Source organism: Sander lucioperca, chromosome 17, assembly GCF_008315115.2.
Source record: "Sander lucioperca isolate FBNREF2018 chromosome 17, SLUC_FBN_1.2, whole genome shotgun sequence".
NCBI classification, from domain to species: domain Eukaryota; kingdom Metazoa; phylum Chordata; class Actinopteri; order Perciformes; family Percidae; genus Sander; species Sander lucioperca.
Window position 1 is genome coordinate 1,233,350 of NC_050189.1, and position 20,173 is coordinate 1,253,522.

The 20,173-nt window shown below is 39.1% G+C and overlaps 1 protein-coding gene and 2 long non-coding RNA genes across 7 annotated transcripts in view; 2 read left to right on the top strand and 1 right to left on the bottom strand.

The window, feature by feature from the left end:
* The first annotated feature begins 388 nt into the window (after positions 1–388).
* LOC116049833 lies at positions 389–14,577 on the top strand. The gene is made up of 3 exons (XR_004104913.1): positions 389–760; positions 8,824–8,826; positions 14,566–14,577. It is a non-coding gene; the product is annotated as an uncharacterized LOC116049833 (long non-coding RNA).
* A 270-nt stretch (positions 14,578–14,847) lies between these two features.
* LOC116049831 lies at positions 14,848–15,086 on the top strand. Its single transcript, XR_004104911.1, has 2 exons — positions 14,848–14,962; positions 14,997–15,086. It is a non-coding gene; the product is annotated as an uncharacterized LOC116049831 (long non-coding RNA).
* Positions 15,087–16,109: 1,023 nt separating this feature from the next.
* afap1 (actin filament associated protein 1) overlaps positions 16,110–20,173 on the bottom strand; it is a 166,973-nt gene continuing 162,909 nt past the window's right edge. For all 5 annotated transcript variants that reach the window (XM_031299830.2, XM_031299829.2, XM_031299828.2 and 2 more), the window contains 4 exons: positions 19,497–19,661; positions 19,221–19,411; positions 18,665–18,832; positions 16,110–16,542 (listed from right to left, as the gene is read on the bottom strand). In XM_031299830.2, the coding sequence (XP_031155690.1) occupies positions 16,516–16,542; positions 18,665–18,832; positions 19,221–19,411; positions 19,497–19,661 (551 nt within the window). In that variant the 3' untranslated portion in view covers positions 16,110–16,515. The remainder of the gene's footprint in view (positions 16,543–18,664; positions 18,833–19,220; positions 19,412–19,496; positions 19,662–20,173) is intronic.

Below are 20,173 nucleotides of genomic sequence, written 5' to 3' on the forward strand. Positions count from 1 at the left end.
TAACGATTGTGTCATAACCACGCGACTTACTGTCGCATAGTAGAGGAATTACCGTATAGTACAGGAGAAGCGTGCAGGCAGTTTCGTCTCACATTAGCTGTTTAAGTGTAATTACTAATGTTAACTAGCATTTTAGTTAGCAGTAATTAGCCTGTGCCTATGTTATCTCCTTACATATACCTACGCTCTCCGTCTCTGCAAGATTGGGAATGATTGAGATTTCTCTTGGCACAGCTACCAGAAGACTTACAACTTTCAGACACGTTGCTCACGGCACATTTACGTCGTCTCTCTCAGTTGGAGGCTGCGCAGTAAAAAAATATATAACATAGGTATGGTCGTTTTTAGACATTTTAATGCAGAAATGTTACATATTGTACCTTTAACTGCAGGAACAATGATGTTGTTATGAAAGCATACCACCACATTTTTTGCTGTCTTATTAAAGTGTTTTATGTTGAAAGGTATTGTATGAAATGAATGATGATGTTTGCTGCCTTCTGAGCTGCTGAAATGTTTTCATTAAATGTTTTTCATTTAAATGTTTCTCCATCACTGCCGCTACTGCAGTCTATCAACTTATTTCACTTATTTCAGGAGTAGATTGTACATTCAGATTGGGAACAAGTCTAAATTAAAGGGTCAGTCCGTCCAAATGTACGAAAACATTCTGATTTGCTCTTACTGGTAGACAGATTTTATACAAATAGTATGGGGGTCATATGGCAGAAAAAATTTATATGGAAGTCTGTTCTAACGAGTGCACAGATTAGTAATTGTGTGCAGGTTATTCAGCCAGCCATCAAACAATCAAAGAGGAATTGTGACACTAGTTCTAGCTTTCATTTAGCTTATACAATTACTAAAAATTACACTAAATGACTTAAAAGCTGTTTCTCTAATAAATGATAAATCCCTATTTTTATTCTGAACAGATGTTTGAACTTGTTTCCCCTACTGTATATGCTATGTTTGGTTTAGCACTCTGTTTGTACAGTTCATCGAGCCATTCATTTGTTACCAATCTGCGCACACAGATTTCATGCAAATATTTTCTTCAACCATATTACCCCAGACAGGCTCCGTTCCGTCCGGAGATGATGCTGTTGAGTTTTTCCAAAATGATGTATATTTTTTTAAACAATCCACAAATAATACTGTTTTATCTACTTTAATGTGTGCTTTTCCATTTAACCACTTCAATAGTTTGCCTAACTGGTCCCACTGATGGGATTTGGTCTTTTAAATGATCATTTAATCAGAAAAATCTTTAATCGCCTTGTTTTTGGCTTGTTGCAGTACTTTGCAGATCATATTGCAGCCATTTCTGAATGTGCATGGAGAAGGGTTCCTCTTTTCCTTCTGTGCAACGGAGGAAAAGTACAGCTTGTTGTGTGTAAATACTTTTTACAGGTCTCATGGCCTGATGTTTTGATGCATCACTGTTATTAAAGCCTTGCACAAGGACACTGAAACAGGGTGGAGGTTTGAAGCCAGACCACCTTGCTGCTTTCTGGACAGTAAATATTGTGAAGGTAAAAGAAAGTTGATGTGACACAAGAGAAAAAGTGAGGAAGTTTGGGACTTTTGGAATGAGGACACTTTTATTTGGAATTAAACGGTGAACGCACCACATGTAAAGGTGGGTATAGATGTTGAAATGAAACAATGAAAAATCTTGTCAAAAGTGAAAGTAATGCTGAAATGGCGGCTTAGTTTAGGTTTGTACTTTTTATTTGTTTTTGCAAATGTACAGTGTCAGTTAAAAACTGTCACCAATATTGCAGCGGATGTTTCATCAGATGCTATTGTTACATTTGTGAACATGTAATAAACATGAAAGCCTTTTTCAGACCTCTGTATTATGTTTTTCACTTGTTGATTGTTAATATATGACCTACAATAAAGCACAGGCACATGTAGCTGAAGAAAGACTTTAATTTTGTTAGTTTCCCCTTTGCCTTTATACATTTTATATTTCATTCCATGTTGTTCAGCCTTTAGATTCCATGCCCCACTTAAGATATGAGTACAGTTTGAATTTTAAAAGTAATAACAGTATTTTTGCTGAAAAAATATCGAAAAAGTCATAGTATAGTATATCCAAAAAAGTGATAAAAAGTAATATTATAGTAAGTCAAAAAAGTAGTAAAAAAAGACTACTATAGTGTGACGAAAAGAGTGATAAAAGAAGTCATAGTACAGTATGTCAAAAAAGTCATAGTATAGAATGTTGAAAAAAGTCATAGAATATTATTTTGGAAAAGGTGATTAAAAAGTCATAGGATAGTATGATGAAAAAAGTGATAAAAAGTCATGAGAATCAAAAAAGGTTTTATTGCCACAATAAGTACACGTATATGGAATTTGCCTTGTGAAAGCTGCATACATAAACAAACATATTAATCTTTAAAATGAAATAAACACAAAATGAAGAAAAAACAAATACATACATACAAAGTAACTGTTGCATAAGAAAAAAGGAATTAATTGGTTGAGTGCAAAATTGGCAAAGAATACAAAGTAAATGCAATGGGCAGATGTAAAGTCCAGGATGGTTAGTGCAAGTGCAGTGACAAGAGAGGCAAAACATGCAGATTGGAGGGGTTCAAACAGTTTGAGAGGGATCAGCTACAATCTTTCCTGCCCACCTCAGTGTCCTGGAAGCGTACAGGTCCTGGAGGGACGGCAGATTGCAGCCAATCCCCTTCTCAGCAGAGCAGATGATACGCTGGACTGCCCTTGTCCTTAGCTGTGGCATCAAGTACCAGATAGTGATGGAGTAGGTGAGGATGGACTCAATGATGGCAGTATGTAGTATGTCTAAAAAAAGTGATAACAAGTCATATTATAGTATGTCGAAGAAAGTGATAAAAAAAAGCCCTAGTATAGTATTTGGAAAAGAGTGATAAAAAAGCAACAGTATAGTATGTTGAAAAAAATTATATTATAGTGTGTTGAAAAAAATGATTAAAAAAATACTATGGTATGCCGAAAAAAGTGATGAAAAAAGCCCTAGTATAGAATGTGGGGAAAAGTGATAAAAAATAATTTAGAATGTCGCAAAAAAATGAATAAAAAATCCATAGTATAGTATGTGGAAAAAATCATAGTACAGAATGTGGAAAAAAGTGATAAAAAAAGTCATAGTATAGTATGTCGAAAAAGTCAAAGTATAGTATATCGAAAATAGTATAGTATACACTAAACTATCACTTTTTATGACTTTTTTTGACAAACTATGCTATGACTTTTTCATCACTTTTTTCGACATACTATACTATGACTTTTTTCGACACTATATTATGACTATTTTATCAGTTTTTTTGACATACTATGACTTTTTTCAAAATATTATACTATTAATTTTTTCGACATGCTATACTCTGGCTTTTTTATCACTTTTTTGACTATACTATGACTTTTTTCGACATACTATATGTAGAGTCTGTTACCAACTCCAAATTAGGCCTTTTTTATCAATTTTTTGATCTACTAGTATTACTATTTTTTCAACATACCATCCTGTGACTTTTTTCGATATACTAAACTATGACTTCTTTATCACTTTTTTTGACTATGCTATACTATTCATTCTTTGTTGAAGTCTGTAGAGTCTGTTACCAACTCCAAATTAGGCCATGAGGTGGGACCAGGGGAGAACTTGCTTGGACGCGTGTTCTGCTTGCCAATAATCAATGTCCACAATCTGTCTGTATTTTTGTGACCCTTTTATTCTACTGACCGTCGCACAAGCAATACAGTCCATTTCATTTTGTTTCTGGTTTAGTTCCATTAATTTTCTTTGCACACAAATCAAACCATGACACGCAAACCTGACACGGTGAAAAGCTGTATGCTTTCCCCTTTTTCCACACACCTGTGTACCTGTGGCTGATTACCTTTATGCCTTCCCAAAGGCAATGCTCCACCCAGTGCTCAAACATTAAAACTGAAGATTAATTAGGATAACCAACGTGATACTACAATCACATTTTGTTTGTATATAAACAAAAAACAAAACAAAGTGGTGTAATGGCTCCAACACAATACTATGACTTTTTATCACTTTTTTCGACATACTTTACTATGACTTTTTCATCAGTGTTTTCGACATACCATACTATGACGAAAAAAGTCATAGTATAGTATGTTGAAAAAAGTCAATCTCGGTTGGGCTTTCAACAGATGGAGACAATTACGGGATTGTAAATGATTCAAAAACGTCCCCGAATTGCCCTTCAGGAATATGTCTATTTCATTCATAAAATAGCTTTAGATTGCGCAATGTGGTTGTACGTCAGTAACCAACATTAAATTACGTCCCCCTTCCATTTAGCGCCCAGTTTCTATTCCTTATAATCCGTGTTTGTGTTAGCCTACTATTTTTTTTCCTTGTCCCCATGTACCTGTGTAAAGCTGCCTTGGGTTTCATTAAATGTGTTATATTAATCTTAGTTAATATACCAACATAATGGTTGCTACAACAACACTTGAAATGCAGCGATGCATCTGTAACTTATTCTCTTATTACAAATGAATGATTTTCTGTCTGAGCAAAACATTCATCGCGACTATATGACCTCACGGTAACACTAAATTACAGTGGGTAATACAGCACCATAAAGAAAAGAGCTTTAGGACAGCATGTGTGGTAAAAACACTACCAATTTTAATGAAAAAAAAAAGACACAACACAGTACTTACAAAGTACAATATCATCATTAATCCCATCAACTTGAAAACATACTGCTGTGTTTGCCTACTTTATCAGATTCTGTACTTCTGTTTGACCACTAGATGGCAGTATAAGGAATGGTGTTATGGCCTTCCCAGCAGAAATAATCTGACCATATTCCATATGTCTCAGGTATGAAACAAGACAGGATCTCAGAATGTAATTACACTGGTCCAATTAAATAAGGCCACGCATCATACAGATGTACTTTGATCATTTATTTCCACATTTTCGTCGTAAGACACCGTGAAACTACAAAAAATTAAACACATAAAATACAATGAGTCAAATATACTTCTTTCAGTCATTTTACAGTCTCTTAAGCACGTTTCCTTAACTAGACGGGCCCCACAATGTTAGCATCACAACAGTACAGAAAGTGCATTAAATGCAAAGAAATTAAAACAAATATTAAACACAAATATGATAAGGCTGAAATATAAAAGCGCAATTACCGTGTGCGCCTCTTGGACCGTGCAAAATCTTTGTTTGAGGCCGTACATTTTTCCTCTGCAGCCACATGGCTCTCTCTGTATTCCATTTACCCACAATGCAACAGGTGTGGCCTTCGCTAAACTCTGGTCATTTGACCTCAACATCAAAAATGGCATTTGTAATAAAGAACAACAAAATATAAACAAATTATTTTTAAGGTAAAATATTTTATTACAACTTTAGATCAAACGTCCCTTTTTAAACTCTTATTTATTACAATTTTAATTACTGTATATTCATACAGCAACAATATACATATATACAGATGGTATATATATATATCCACCAAACTGGAAGAATCTCGTTTAGATTGGCAGACAGTCTGAAAACAGTCTGAGGTCTTAGCCAACTATAGACCTATATCTAACCTTCCCTTTCCTCCAAGATCCTTGAGAAGGTAGTCACTAATCAGTTATGTGATTTTCTACACGGCAATAGTTTATTTGAGGACTTTCAGTCAGGATTTAGAATGCATCATAGCACATAGCACTGGTGAAAATTACTAACGACCTTCTAACTGCTTCAGACAAAGGACCTGTCTCCGTACTTGTCTTACTAGATCTTAGTGCTGCATTCAACACTATTGACCATACCATTACAGAGATTGGAACATTTAGTTGGCATTAAACAAATTACACTAAGCTGGTTTAAGTCATATTTCTCTGATTGATCTCAATTTGTTAATGTTAACGATAAATCCTCCAGGTACGCTAAAGTTAGCCATGGCGTTCCACAAGGCTCAGTGCTTGGACCAATTCGTTTCTCCTTATATATGCTTCCTCTAGGCAATATTATTAGGAAACACTCAATTAACTTTCACTGTTATGCGGATGACACCCAATTATATTTATCAATCAAGCCAGACGAAACCAGTCAGTGAGCTAAACTTCAAGTATGCATTAAAGATATAAAATCATGGATGACCTACACTTTTCTGATGTTAAACTCAAACAAAACGGAAGTTATTCTATACTACTGTAATTCCTTATTATCAGGTTGTTTGGGCAGACACCATCACCACAGTTAAGAGTAAACTTAAAACTCTCCTCTTTGATAAAGCTTATAGTTAGGGAGTGAGAAGTTGCAGCGTCCGCCTAGCCTGGCCCACCTGCTTCACTTCATAGTAGTCAGATTCATCTACCATATAATCAATAATATAATAAAAGTAGAGGGAGGCAGGCCAGTACAGCCCGATCCGGTTGGGGAGAGTTCTAGCCCGACCAGGCTCCTCTCCTTAACCTGTCTCTCTTAATTATGCTGTTATAGTTTTAGACTGCTGGGGGACTTCCTTGGCACACTGACTCTGGATTTCCACTGAATGCAGAATGGCTGCGGCCATGATTGACAGCTGTAGTCACGAGGACCCACAAGATCTCGCGAATTCACGTAGAATAGAACCACAAAACCAACAACAGCTTGTTTCCATCCAGAGGAGTAGAGGGGAAACAACTCTGTGCTGTGTTTTCAAGGTATAATGCAGGGATATATGATCCGCCGTGAGCACGGTGTATTTTATTTTGAAAATTAACCAGATGTTTTATTTTGTTTCTGTGCTCGACTTCCTGTCCCGCACAATCAGAATTGTGCTGAATTGCTGCGGAGCTCTCCGGCGTCCGGCAAAAATAGAAGCTCTGCGTATCTGCTCCGGAGGGCTGCGGACCGCCGGAGAATGCAGCCGTTCCGCAGTCAGTGGAAATACACACATTGACTTTAATGGAAACCTATTGACTCCGCCGCCGTTCTGCAACTGGTGGAAATTGGGGGTGAGCTTCTCTCTCTTCTCTTTCCATTTGTGTACATCCTGTCCCATAAATGCTTGTTACTAACCTAGGTCCGTGTACTTGGTGGCCAACGGATTTTCGTTTTGAAAGGAAAAAAACAAAAACGAAAAACGGCCAGTTTCCCAATTACCATTAGTAAATAGGAAAACAAAAAACGGAAAACAACCCATTATTCGTTTTTTGTTTTGATATTAAAAAACGGAAAACGAAAAACAATCTCGTTATCCGATTGTCTTTGATGTATTTGTAGATGGAACTCGGAAATTAAAATACGTGTGTATAAGTCGTATTCCTTAATTTTGCATTGGTATTTTTTTCGTGACCCGGAAGTTACTCCCGCCACGCTAAGACCCGCCCTTCAATAGCATTTATTGGCCAGTACCGCCTGTAAGATCCGTTCTGTGGATGCGCATAATTACGTAGTAGAAAACTAACAATGTCCCTGTGCGATTTGTAACTGTCGGTACACGATCCGTTCTGCCTGCACGATAGACTGTATATAAGTAACATGTGTCAACACTTTATGACCAAACATTACAACTTTTTTATTAAATCTTTTTTTTATTAAATCTTTATTATACAATAGTCATAGCTACAAACATTCGAAACTTGTCACTGATCCAAAACCGTGTAGCGACATCGTTGTTGTGTTGTTTACGTTAATGTTTTTACCTAATACTTCGTTTTGACTAATAACCATAGACTGTCTATTATTAATGCCATGAAGTGTAAACGTACATAAGTGTCCTTTTGAAGATGGGATGACAGCTCTCCCAGCCACCACTGCTGTATACCACTATAGTAGCTACATGCTAACGGCAGTAAACACTATAGTAACTACATGCTAACGGTCATCTTAGCTGGCAATGTTGTTAAATTCTCCCCAATTCCGGGTCACATTCCTGCTGAAACATGTCCGATTGTGTAGTGTTTGGTCTGCGATTTTTGACGTTAGAAAGTGCTGCTTCGTTCCACTACAATCTAACGTTAGCATACTCATAGCTAACTATTGTAGCTGCATGCTAACGCGACATAGCAGAGCATACATAGCTAGCTATGTACGTATGTAGCAGGACTTTGTACCGTAAAAAATCACCAATAAAGGCTTCTAAACCAAATACTAAACAAATACAAATACAGTAAAGTGACCGGAATTAGGGGTGAAATGTCCAGCATTGAGCTACATAATAGTTTGCTAGGAGTATGCTGGTCTCTCACAGAGATCTCATTTGTAGCCCTGTTTTTACCTGATACTTTCATAAAAGTACAAACACATGAAGTGAGAGGTATACACATGCTTAAACTTTATTTAAAACATGGTTAACCTGAAGCAGGACGGAGTCATGACTTATAACACCAAAGCAAGGCTTCTAGCTCAGGCTAGCTAGCGTTAGCAAATTACCTTCAAAGTTGTAAAGAAATGACGAAACGTAAAATTTGAAGCCTTTATTTAATTTGCTACATGGTGTTGTACTGGATGGCCGGACGACCTCCGTATATCATTAACAGATACTTTAGGCAACTCCAGCAAACACCTTGTAAACTTCATCTTTGCCATCATAACGGTCTACTGTCACTGTCTAATGTTTTTTTCCGGTAACCGGGAATGTCCAAACATCCTTATGCCAATGCGTGCATAGAGCTGTGAAGTTTGCCGGTGTTCGCGCAAGCGTAGAACTGATCAGGCAGTGCACAGAACGGATTTTACAGGCGGTACAGATCGGGTACTGACAAAGGAATAAGATTTATACACACATTTTAATTTCCGAGTTCCATCTACAAATACATCAAAGAAAATCGGATAACGAGATTGTTTTTCGTTTTCTGTTTTTTAATATCAAAACAAAAAACGAATAATGGGTTGTTTTCCGTTTTTTGTTTTCCTATTTACTAATGGTAATTGGGAAACTGGACGTTTTTCGTTTTTGTTTTTTTCTTTTCAAAACGAAAATCCGTTGGCCACCAAGTACACGGACCAACCTAGCTCTGGGGTGCTTATTCCCCAGAGTCCTTACGTTTTTTTTTTTCACCCAGCATGTTTCCTGGATTAGGGTGGCACCAAAATCATGGCTGCAGCTGTCACCGTGGTCCTGCTGCACGCCCTGATATGCCCTGTTACACCCATAGACTGTATATAAGAATGGACCAACAGATCTCGTTGCTCTGGACGGAGAACAGTGAAGGCCGTTAGAAGCACTTTTCCGGTGAGCGCTGAGCGTTACTGCGCCTCCAACTGAGAGAGACGACGTAAATGTGACGTGAGCAACGTGTCTGAAGTTGTAAGTCTTCTTGTAGCTGTGCCAAGAGAAATCTCAATCATTCCCAATCTAGCAGAGACGGAGAGCGTAGGTATATGTAAGGAGATAACATAGGCACAGGCTAATTACTGCTAACTAAAATGCTAGTTAACATTAGTAATTACACTTAAACAGCTAATGTGAGACGAAACTGCGTGCACGCTTCTCCTGTACTATACGGTAATTCCTCTACTATGCGACAGTAAGTCGCGTGGTTATGACACAATCGTTAGCCTATTTTTACAAAAACGTCTGCTACAGAGCCATAACGTGAGGTACAAGGTAATGGAGCCTTTTATACATTGTCGTGTTTCTTTAGAAATAAACAATGGACAAATAAAGTCTTTAAACGTTTCAGATGTAAAGTTATTCGCTGTCAAAGTGGCGCCAAAATGAATGGCAGTCAATGGAATGCTAACGGGGGGTGATCGCTTTGTAGCATTAAAATGGCTAGTTTTTTTTTTTTTTTTTTTTTTAAATCTTTATTTAACAAATTGCTACGCTCTGCAGTACCCTGCAGTGTCCTGCTATGCTCTGCTGTGCCATGCTACATCCTGTAAAGCCCTGCAGTGCCCTGCTATGCCATGAACTACTACGACTACTATGTCTAATCACTGTTCCATTATCTTTTCTTTTTGACTATTATTGCCACTGTTCATCACACCCCCAACAGGCACCGTCAGACACACCGCCTACCAAGAGCCTGGGTCTGTCCGAGGTTTGTTCTCTAAAAGGGAGTTTTTTCTTGCCTCTGTTGCACTAAATGCTAAATTACTGAAATTGTTGGGTCTTTGTATATTGTCTAGACCAGTGGTTCCCAACCTGGGGTCCGGGGACCCCTAAGGGGGGCGGCAAAGATCACAGGGGGGGCGCGAGTCTTTATCTGGTTTGAGGTTGAGGTAAAAAAAAAAAATATTTGCACGTTAAAGAAATTATGATAATACACTAGAATATATAATGTATACAAAAGTCTGTATAAAAACTATATATTTTTGTTCTCGCTTAAACTTGTAGGCAGGCTACTTAGTAGGCCAAACCTCCGGGACCTCTTAACCTGGGACCTTGCTGTCATCAGGTCAGCTGCTAGCTGATATCATCCTCGTTTTTCCTGCCGCCACGGCATCACTATTTTATGAATGAAACATGGCGGAGAAACGTAAAAGTGCTGATAACTCCTCTGTATCAAAAAAGAAAGTAAGGGAACGTTACCTCAACTTCGGTTTCGGAGGGGGGGGGCTCAGCTTTTCTTAGACATAAGTGGGGGGGGCGCCAAGGAAAAAAGGTTGGGAACCACTGGTCTAGACCTACTCTATCTGTAAAGTGTCTTGAGATAACTCTTGTTATGATGTGATACTAAAAATAAAATTGAATTCTACTCCTCTTCCTCTCCCTTGTGCAAGCATTTTCTTACTTTTTTAGTGTTCATCTATATTGTTCCTTTTCCATACAAGATCAGCCCAAATAGGTCCTCTTTTATGTACTACCACATGGTCAGGCGATGGAAAGAACCTCAACACAACAAAATGTCGACTATTTGATGCACAACAAATTCTAATATACTGTACAAAGATAACATCTCTAAAGAATTATCTGATATTGTCAACATCATAACAATTAAAACAGCATGGGTAGATCATATTTATTCATGTAAATGGAAAAATCTGAAAATCTTTTCCTTTTTCGAACTGCGGCAGCGAGTACTAGCCAATCACAGCGCAGTCACCGCTGCGGCGAGGCTTTCACCCCGCTCACCCTGCTCTGCTCTCTTACTTCCTCAGCTACAACTTTGTTTTGCTCCACATGTATCGCATGATACAGTCAGATTGGTCCCTTTGTGATGCGGAGAGCACATGATGTGAAGCTGCAGAGATTCCAGAGGATGGGAGCACAGAGTAGTGATTGTACTATATCCACGACATTCCACTTCTGAGATTGCTCCGGTGCCGCCGGATCTCCCTCATTTCAGCTGGATGTCCATCCCCTTCCTCTTTCTTTGTGTTGGCGTTCTAAACTACTACTACTACTTCTGCACGTACACATGTTCCACCAAAACAAGTTCCTTCCTGAGACTATTTAGTAGAGGCACCGTGGCTCAAGACGATTATGATTGGTTTAAAGAAATGCCAATAAACCAGAGCACGTTTTTCTCCAATCCCAGATGCTGTGTGGACTAGCCAGACCTTCCTCCGCAGCACTGTGGAGGAAGGTCTGGCAATGCAAGACTCTGGTTGTCCTGGAAAAAGGACTCCAGTAAAAAAATGTTTTTGAGTAATGTTGGATTAAAAGTTTGCAGCTCTCATTGTATTATTTCATATATCAATCGACACATTTGTGAATATTTTTTCTGTGACTTCACGTTCAGGACACGGGTGTGTGAATATTTTCTACGAGTGAAACTTTCAACCTACAAGTAGAGATTGTGCTCACATCAAGTCTACAAGCTCTTGCACTTCATACAGGTGAGCCCACTACCTGTAGGGGAGGCAAAAACACTGCAGGCAAAGCTAAGTTCATAGGCTTGGAAATATTAAAGGATAGTTATCTATTTTGTTTTAATGAATATTCCACCACACCCCAGCAATAAAGCACACAGTCACTGAGAGGGTTTGTCAGGAGGTTTATTAGTTTATATACAAGCATATCTGTCACCGAGGCGGAGACTGTCGAAGATACAGAGTAGAAAACGTATAAGGTGCAAAAACAAACACTAATGCACGGACACCCCAAGCTATGTACAGCAGGTTCACATTTACTGACATCAGACATCTTGCTCAGTTATGAGCCATGCTGAGCCAACAGGGAATCACAATTAACTAAATACTTATTGATATAACTCCCCATACGCCCCTGTCCTCATGCCAACATGCTGACTACACTCTAGCTCGCAGACCTGTGGGGTATCGGTATGAAAACAGGAAGAGGATAGAACATATTTACAAGAGGGAGGAGCAGTTGGCGCCCATGTGCTGTATGTTTTTATTTATTATTTCTTTTAATGTTAAATTTTTACAGGGACAGGGCACAATTGAAAGTAAATGCACCAGAGTTAACTCGCAGCTAACTTGCATCTGTTGTTGATGGGCAGGTAGACCGAAAATATTGTAGCATCGATTTCCAAACTCTAATAATAACTTCTGTTATGCTACTTCTGTCAACAATCCCGATAAAACACCATGTATACTTAGCAGTGTCAACATGACAACAAGTGGAACACAGCGGCACAAAGTAGCGGAACATAAAGCCATTAGAAAAACACCATAAAATGTGACATTGATAAGTGTGTGTGTGCGTGTGTGTGTGTGTGTATATAAAGCAGTCTGAAAATCGAAGTCACAGTCTTTAATTTGGCAGAACAGTCATTTGAGTTTACAGCAAGTGCTTCTATTTCAGTCAGTTTCTGGGTTTGGAATGTGCCTCGGAGGTATTTGAACACACACACACACACACACACACACACACACACACACACACACACACACAGATCACAGGACTACAGTAAACCAGTGGCGTGATTAGAGGAGCTGGACCGAGGCTCTTGGATCAGGGTCTAACGTCAGCCACAGCGGTTGAGGTTCAGAGTTTTCCAACTACAAGCGCCAAATCTAAGGGCTGCCACGCCTCAGGATGACCTGCCAGGTTTTCCGAGCACTAACACACACCCGCTGGAGTCCTGCTACAGCCTATGACAGCCATCAACATCACACCAAACGGCTTTCACACCGCTGCTTTCCTCACCTCCTCATTTCAATGAGGGAAGGCAGCAGAGGGGAAGCGTTTGTTTGGATCGTGGTGGTAGGGGTATGAAGCGGTTGCTGCCCATGTGAATGTGCACAGAGTTTGCTCTGCAGGGCAGAGAACTTTTTAAAACGCTTTGCTTTTTTGCAGGACACTATTGCTGTCGCGCGAAGGTGTGCAAGCAGCTTAAGGGACTATTTAAAGAAATTTGTAATTCAAGTGGTTTGAGAGAAAACTAGACTTCTGCACCTCCAACTCTGTTTTCAGGCTTTAGAAAATCTGGCTCGTGACGGAAGACTTTGGCCAATCACAGGTCATTTCAGAGAGAGAGAGAGATCATTCTTATTTGCTGTTCTCTCTACTTCAAATTCTGTTTTTTTTTCACTTTTTACCCACTGCAGATTTAAGGAAGCACAATTACTCCCTTAGAAAGATACCTCTGGTTCTGTTTTGACCTGGTTTTAACATCTGTCCTGAGTGATCTGATCACAAGTGGACAGCTCTAGGTATGTGTGTTCCCACCTGGCAGTAGCATGTGAAGATGCATCCTGAGTGACCACTTGTGATTGGATCTTACTTGGCGCTCTATATGCAAATAAACATGTACATCATTTTTGTTTGCATGGCTTTAACGGTATATGTATTCGTCCTGAACCGTTTTGGTGCAGGACGTTGGGTTCGGTATGCAACATTGGTTCTGTACACACATCAAAACTACTCGCACACACGGAACAGAAATTCTGGAGTGCGAGTTTTACCTGGAAAGTTTTAGAAGCATACTAGTTGTCTAGTCTGGATCAATAAATGTACATTTCCAGGATAAAGCCATTTAATTGCTAGCTTAAAATGCTCTTTTTTTTTAAGATTATTTTTTGGGCATTTTCTGCCTTTATTTTTAACAGGACAGATGAAGACATGAAAGGGGAGAGAGAGGGGGAATGACATGCAGCAAAGAGTCGAAGTCGAACCTGGGCCCTTTGCCGAGGAGTAAACCTCTATATATGGGCGCCTGCTCTACCAGCTGAGCTATCTGGGTGCCCTAAAATGTTCTTTTTAACACTGAATTTGCAGTTGTAGCCTGCTAGCTGATTACCATTTCATCACTCTGACATTGTGTGTTAGCGGTTTTCTGTTTCGGCAGGTTGTTGTTTGTTTTGTTTTGCTCTAACCAATCGGTAGAGAGTGACATACAACGGAAGCTATGGTAGTTGTTGCTAGCTTCCATCGATCATGAAAGATTTCCACTTATGAGTTTCTGTCATCAAGTCATAGAGCTGTGTCCATATCATTCACGTTTGTTGCCATTTTTCAGTAGCTTTTTTTATGAATGTAGCTAGGTAGCATGGTATTGGTGGATTTTTCCAACCAGGGGGAAGCAGACATCAGCGAGCACAGGACCAAGTCAAAGATTCTGGAACCAGGCTAAGTTGTGACTATATTTAGTTTTTCCTATACTACAAGAGCCTCTCTATTCTGATCAGTGTTGGCAGATGGGAAATGTGAAGCTGTCATAGCAGAGGCTTAAAATGATCCTGTTTTGAGGAAAATGATCTCATACGAGTCTTAACCACGAGAACAAATAGGCGTAAATGTGTAATTTTACAAAATATGTATTTAAACAACTTTTTTGACACGCCTACAAATCTACCCGATTTGTTTTATTTTGAAGCAAGCTGACGTAGCTCTGATGTGTGGAAGGGAGTATTGTCCGTCAGTCGGACACTTTTTGTAATCCTACTATTACAAAATGTAATGACAAGACAGCGCATCTGGAAGCCTATTCATATTCTGCATCATAACAGTTAAGACCTAAGGTAAGCTAATTAAATACGTAACTGCTATCCTGATCATGTTGGGAAATGAATTAAAATGAGACCGCGCACTAATGGTAGGTGTCACAAAATGGTCAAATTATGGTACATTATGACACTTTTGGTATTATTGACAGAGGGCAAAATATCTTGCAAATACGATGATTATCATACAATTGTTGTGAATACTGCCTTTATTTAGTTTGTGTAAATAGTCATGTAACATTTATGAGTCAAAAATTATTTTCTACACTTCAGTCACCCCCGCAGATACAGAAAATATGGACTGGAAGGGTGAAAGTTAACAAGTAGGTTAAAAAATACATAACTCATTATTAATGAATTTAATAATAAATCAATGTCTATGTGTCCTCAAACTCTTCCAACCATGACCAAGTCAAAACAATGAATGGCATCTTTGTTATTGGGATGGGACACTGTAGAATCCTTATGTATTACAGTCACAATTGGTGATCTGCAATAAATATATGTTGATTTTCCAACTATTCTGCTTTGCATAAATCAGTCCTCAACATGTCTCACAGCCGTACAGATCAACCTCCACAATCCTTTGTGTTTTTTAGAGTTTGAATGATCTAGAGAATATTTCTCCTTCTTGAAATACAGCTTTGAGACTAGCTACATAGCTGTTAGGATTATTGTGATGCACTTTGTTTGCTGATGCTGACACCCATGACGGTGTGTGTGGAGCGCCACAAGTTCAACGAAAAAAAACTTTAAATATATCAACATAAATAAAGGGAAGCTACTATTTCCTCTAAACATTTACAAATAAATATTTTTGACCGTAGACCTTTTTGACCCCAAACTGTCAATCTCCTGGATCAGATTTGAGTGAAAAAAAGGGAGAATAAGGGGGTGGCTTGAAAAGAAAGTACAGCGAACAACACAAGTTGCACAACTTAGTACATTAACCCTCCTGTTGTCCTCGGGTCAAATTTGACCCATTTTCAAAAGGTTTCTATATCTGAAATTTGGGTTTTCTTTCAAACAAATTGTCCAAAAAAATTACGTGGATGGTTCACTACAACGCTCTTAACAAGTTAAATAATCAGTTCACTACTTTCATTGAATTTGGGTGCTTTAGTCAATTTTATAGCATTTCAAGAAAAGTGACAAAAATGTCAGAAAAAAAGTGACAAATGTCAAAAAAGTGACAAAAGTGACAAAAAAGTGACAAAAATGTCGAAAAAAGTGACAAATGAAAAAAAAAAAAGCTTTAAAAATTTTGGAAAAAAAACACTAAAACTTCAAAAGGCTCAGAAAAAGTAAAAAAAAACATTGAAAAAAAGTGACAAAAACATCGAGGAAAGCCACAGAAGTGTTGAAAAATAAGACCAAAACTTTGATAAAGGTTTTTCATTTAAAATTTTGACTCAGAAAAACAAAAAGTTGCAGGTCGACGGGAAGACAACACAAGGGTTAAGCATGCTCATTGGTCAAACAGTTTAAAAAGGTTGCTTCGTCTGTATGTTGCGGTACTGACAGTATACTAAAAGCAGCAACTGGCTTTGTTCATGCTTGTGTGCTCCTCAACACAATCTCAGACTGTATGGACAGTTTTAAATAAATATATACACAATTTCTTTAAAAGAAAAAAGAAATGAAAGTAAGCGTGCTGTGAGGGGTTGGGCGTATTATGTGCCGGTCTTCTGCTCCCATTCCTGCAAAACAAACAGACACTCATCAGTTTCTCCCACTATCAGAGTTATAGAATAAGTACAATCGTCTTAATCAGCACAACCAGGACATGTGCAATCATTCTCGATCAAGTAAAATAAATAATAAAAATCTAATAAAACATACAAAATGAATGAGAAAAAAATATATGAAAAAATGTGATTCTGAATCACAACATTCCAGATATTCTCATGCTCACTCCTTAGAGCTGTTACACACCAACCAGATGGCTGACCGTCGGCAGAAAAGGCAGTCGGACTGATCAGTCGGGTCCCCAAGGTCCAAAAAAATGCCTCAAAACACACTGAGGAGACGCCGACTTGAGCGTACGCTCTGCGCGTGCGCGAAACGTAATACGTCTCCATAGCAGCAGGCGGCGCTTCTCTGTATTGTTTCCATTAACAGTCTGATTATTTTCCAGAAAATGAAAACTGGCAGCTGATAGGACGAACGCGTCACGTGGGTCTTTTTTCTCTGGAAATTCACAGCCAGACTGTCATGGCAGCTTGTTCAGAATACGATCTCATATTATACTAAAATAGTTCACCGAAACGTGTTTCTGAAAACATTTTAAGCGAGAAATAGGCCATCCAGTTGCTGAATCTGTCTTCATTTCAGATTGACAAAGGTCAGTAAAGATTTTTGTCAGATTTTGAGAGGCTCATCCGCTCGCCATTTTGAGAGGCTCATCCGCGGGTGAGTCCCGACTGCCCTATATATATATATATATATATATATATATATATATATATATATATATATAAAAAATACACACTACCGTTCAAAAGTTTGGGGTCACTTAGAAATTTCCATTCCACTCCATTATAGACAGAATACCAGCTGAGATCAGTTGCATTGTTTTTTTTAACCAGGGCAGCAGTTTTCAGATTACATTATGTACTTCCATAATTGCAGAGAGTTCTCCAATGTTTTCTCAGTTAGCCTTTTAAAATGATATCAGATTAGTAAACAGAATGGGCCTCTGGAACATTGGATGAATGGTTGCTAATAATGGGCAATGTAGATATTGCATTAAAGATCAGCCACTTCTTTCTACAACAGTCAGGAACCCTTTTGCAATTATGTAAGCGCATAATGTAATCTGAAAACTGCTGCCCTGATTAAAAAAACAATGCAACTGATCTCAGCTGATATTCTGTCTGTAATGGAAATTTCTAAGTGACCCCAAACATTTGACCGGTAGTGTATATAGTATAGGTACAGGTCTGGACTGGCCTGCCTGCAGTCCAGACCTGTCTTCCATTTAAAATGTGTGGCGCATTATGAAACGCAAAATACGACAACAGAGACTCCGGACTGTTGCAACTGAAGTCATATATCAAGTAAGAATGGGAAAGAATTCCACCTACAACGCTTCACATAATCATTCATTATTTCTCAGTTCCCAAACACTTATTGAGTGTTTTTAAAAGGAAAGGTGATGTAACACAGTGGTATGCCCTGCAGTGCCCTGCTACACCATGAACTACTACAACTACTATTTCTAGTCATAGTTCCATTATATTTATTGTGACAATAATTGCCACTGTTCATCACACCCCCAACCAGCACCGTCAGACACCATCTACCAAGAGCTTGGGTCTGTCTGAGGTTTCTCCTTAAAAGGAAGTTTTTCCTCGCCACTGTCGCACTAAATGCTTGCTCTTGGGGGAATAACTGGAATTGTTGGGGCTTTGTAAATTATAGAGTGTGGTCTAGACTTACTCTATCTGTAAAGTGTCTTGAGATAACTCTTGTTATGATTTGAACTATAAATAAAATTGAAATGAAATAAATAAAATTGAATTGAAAACTTGCCCGTCCCAGCTTTTTTGGAACGTGTTGCAGGCATCAAATTCAAAATGAGTGAATATTTGCAAAAAGTTTATCAGTTTGAACATTAAATATCTTGTCTTTGAATATATGTTGAAAAGGATTTGCAAATCATTGTATTCTGTTTTTATTTATATTTTACACAACATCCCAACTTCATTGGGGTTTGTGATATCTAATATCTTAACTGGTGTGACTGCCACAACTAGCCTGAAATGAGCAAACTATGAAACATGGCTGTAGCCCCCTGTAGTCTGCCCTGTCAGCTCGGACCTTGGCCTTCCTGAGGACGTGTCCCCGGACGGACGAGGCCTTCTGGCTGCCCGGCTGCCGGCGCAGCAGCGAGGCGCTGTTGACTGGCAGGGAGCAGGACTCCGTGTCACTGGTGTCGCAGCTGGAGAAGGGAGAAGACTCCTGGGTCCGCCGCGACATCGCCGGCGACTGCACACACAGACAGGGAGAGACTTCATGAGGAAAATATCTAATTGCAATTATGTTTGACTGATATTGCAATCGCGAGATGATTCATGATATTGAAGGGAATGATAATTTTGGTATCCTTAATCTCATTTTAAATGACATATTTTTGCAATCTGTACCAATCAAAGATTTTTTTCTTTAGTCTGTAGGATAGGATTTGTAGGCTGGGACGTCTCCGCAGCACCACAATACTTCATTCAGAATGGTTTGACATTCTGAATCATACATATTGCGTTTTCGATAAAATTGCAATTATTTGTGTAGCCCTACTCCAGACAGCTGATGGTGCCACGCAGGTAACAACATATCCTTTCTGAACCACTGTGGAATGACAGTACAGGGGTCTGACCTGGACTCCAGAGGAGCCAGCCTTCGGTTCGATGGTGAGGCCCAGGGTGACCCCACCGCTCAGGGCTTTCTTCAGGCTCTCCTTCACCTCTGTCAGCTCCAGTTCCAGGTTCACCCGCTCCTCCTCCCTCCGCTTGCAGTCCTCCTCTACCTTCTTCAGGCGCTCCGACAGTGAGGCTAGTGACCGTTTGCCTAATGGAGGAGGAATGATTATCACTTTGATAAACTTGTACCTTGGCACTTTAAATTACAGACATTGCCTGTTTGTTACTGGTACCGGCAGCAGCTTCCACGGCCGTGCGCAGCTCTCTCCTGTCCTTTTTCAGCACGCTCAGGTGGTTCCTGATCTCCTGCTTCTTCTTCATCAGCTCCTCCTCCCTGCCCTGCAGCCGCTTGGCATCCGCCTCCACGCGGTTCTTACCGTACTTACACTGCTCTGCATCTAAACAACAAAGATCCATGTGAAGAGGTTGAGGTGGTACAAATCATCACATGACCGACAGCGCTAACCAGGAGCCAGCACCAAGAGTCTGGTTCTGTCCAAGGTTTCTGTCTGTTTAAAGTAAGTTTTTCCTTTAAGCTGTGTCCTCTTTCTTATCTGGTCTTCATCAAGTCTTTTCTGATTCCACTGCCTCCTTAAAACTCACTTTAACAAGATGGCCTACACTTCACCTTGTTTTCTTTTCCGTTATTGCATCACATTATTACTTTTTTATGGTATTTTATTCGAACTTCACTCTCATTACATATTTAAATTATGCTTGATTTGTATCATCATTTTAGTATTTTTAGATGCACTTCCTTACATCTTCCATTTCGATCGGTTTTGAATTCAAGAGTTTGTTCTTTTATTGACATCCTATCTTGCACTTCCACTGGTTTATGTTCAGGCTCAGTGCTGTTTGAAATATGTGCTCTCATATTCTCATTTTTGTATGTCATATGGGGGGGGGG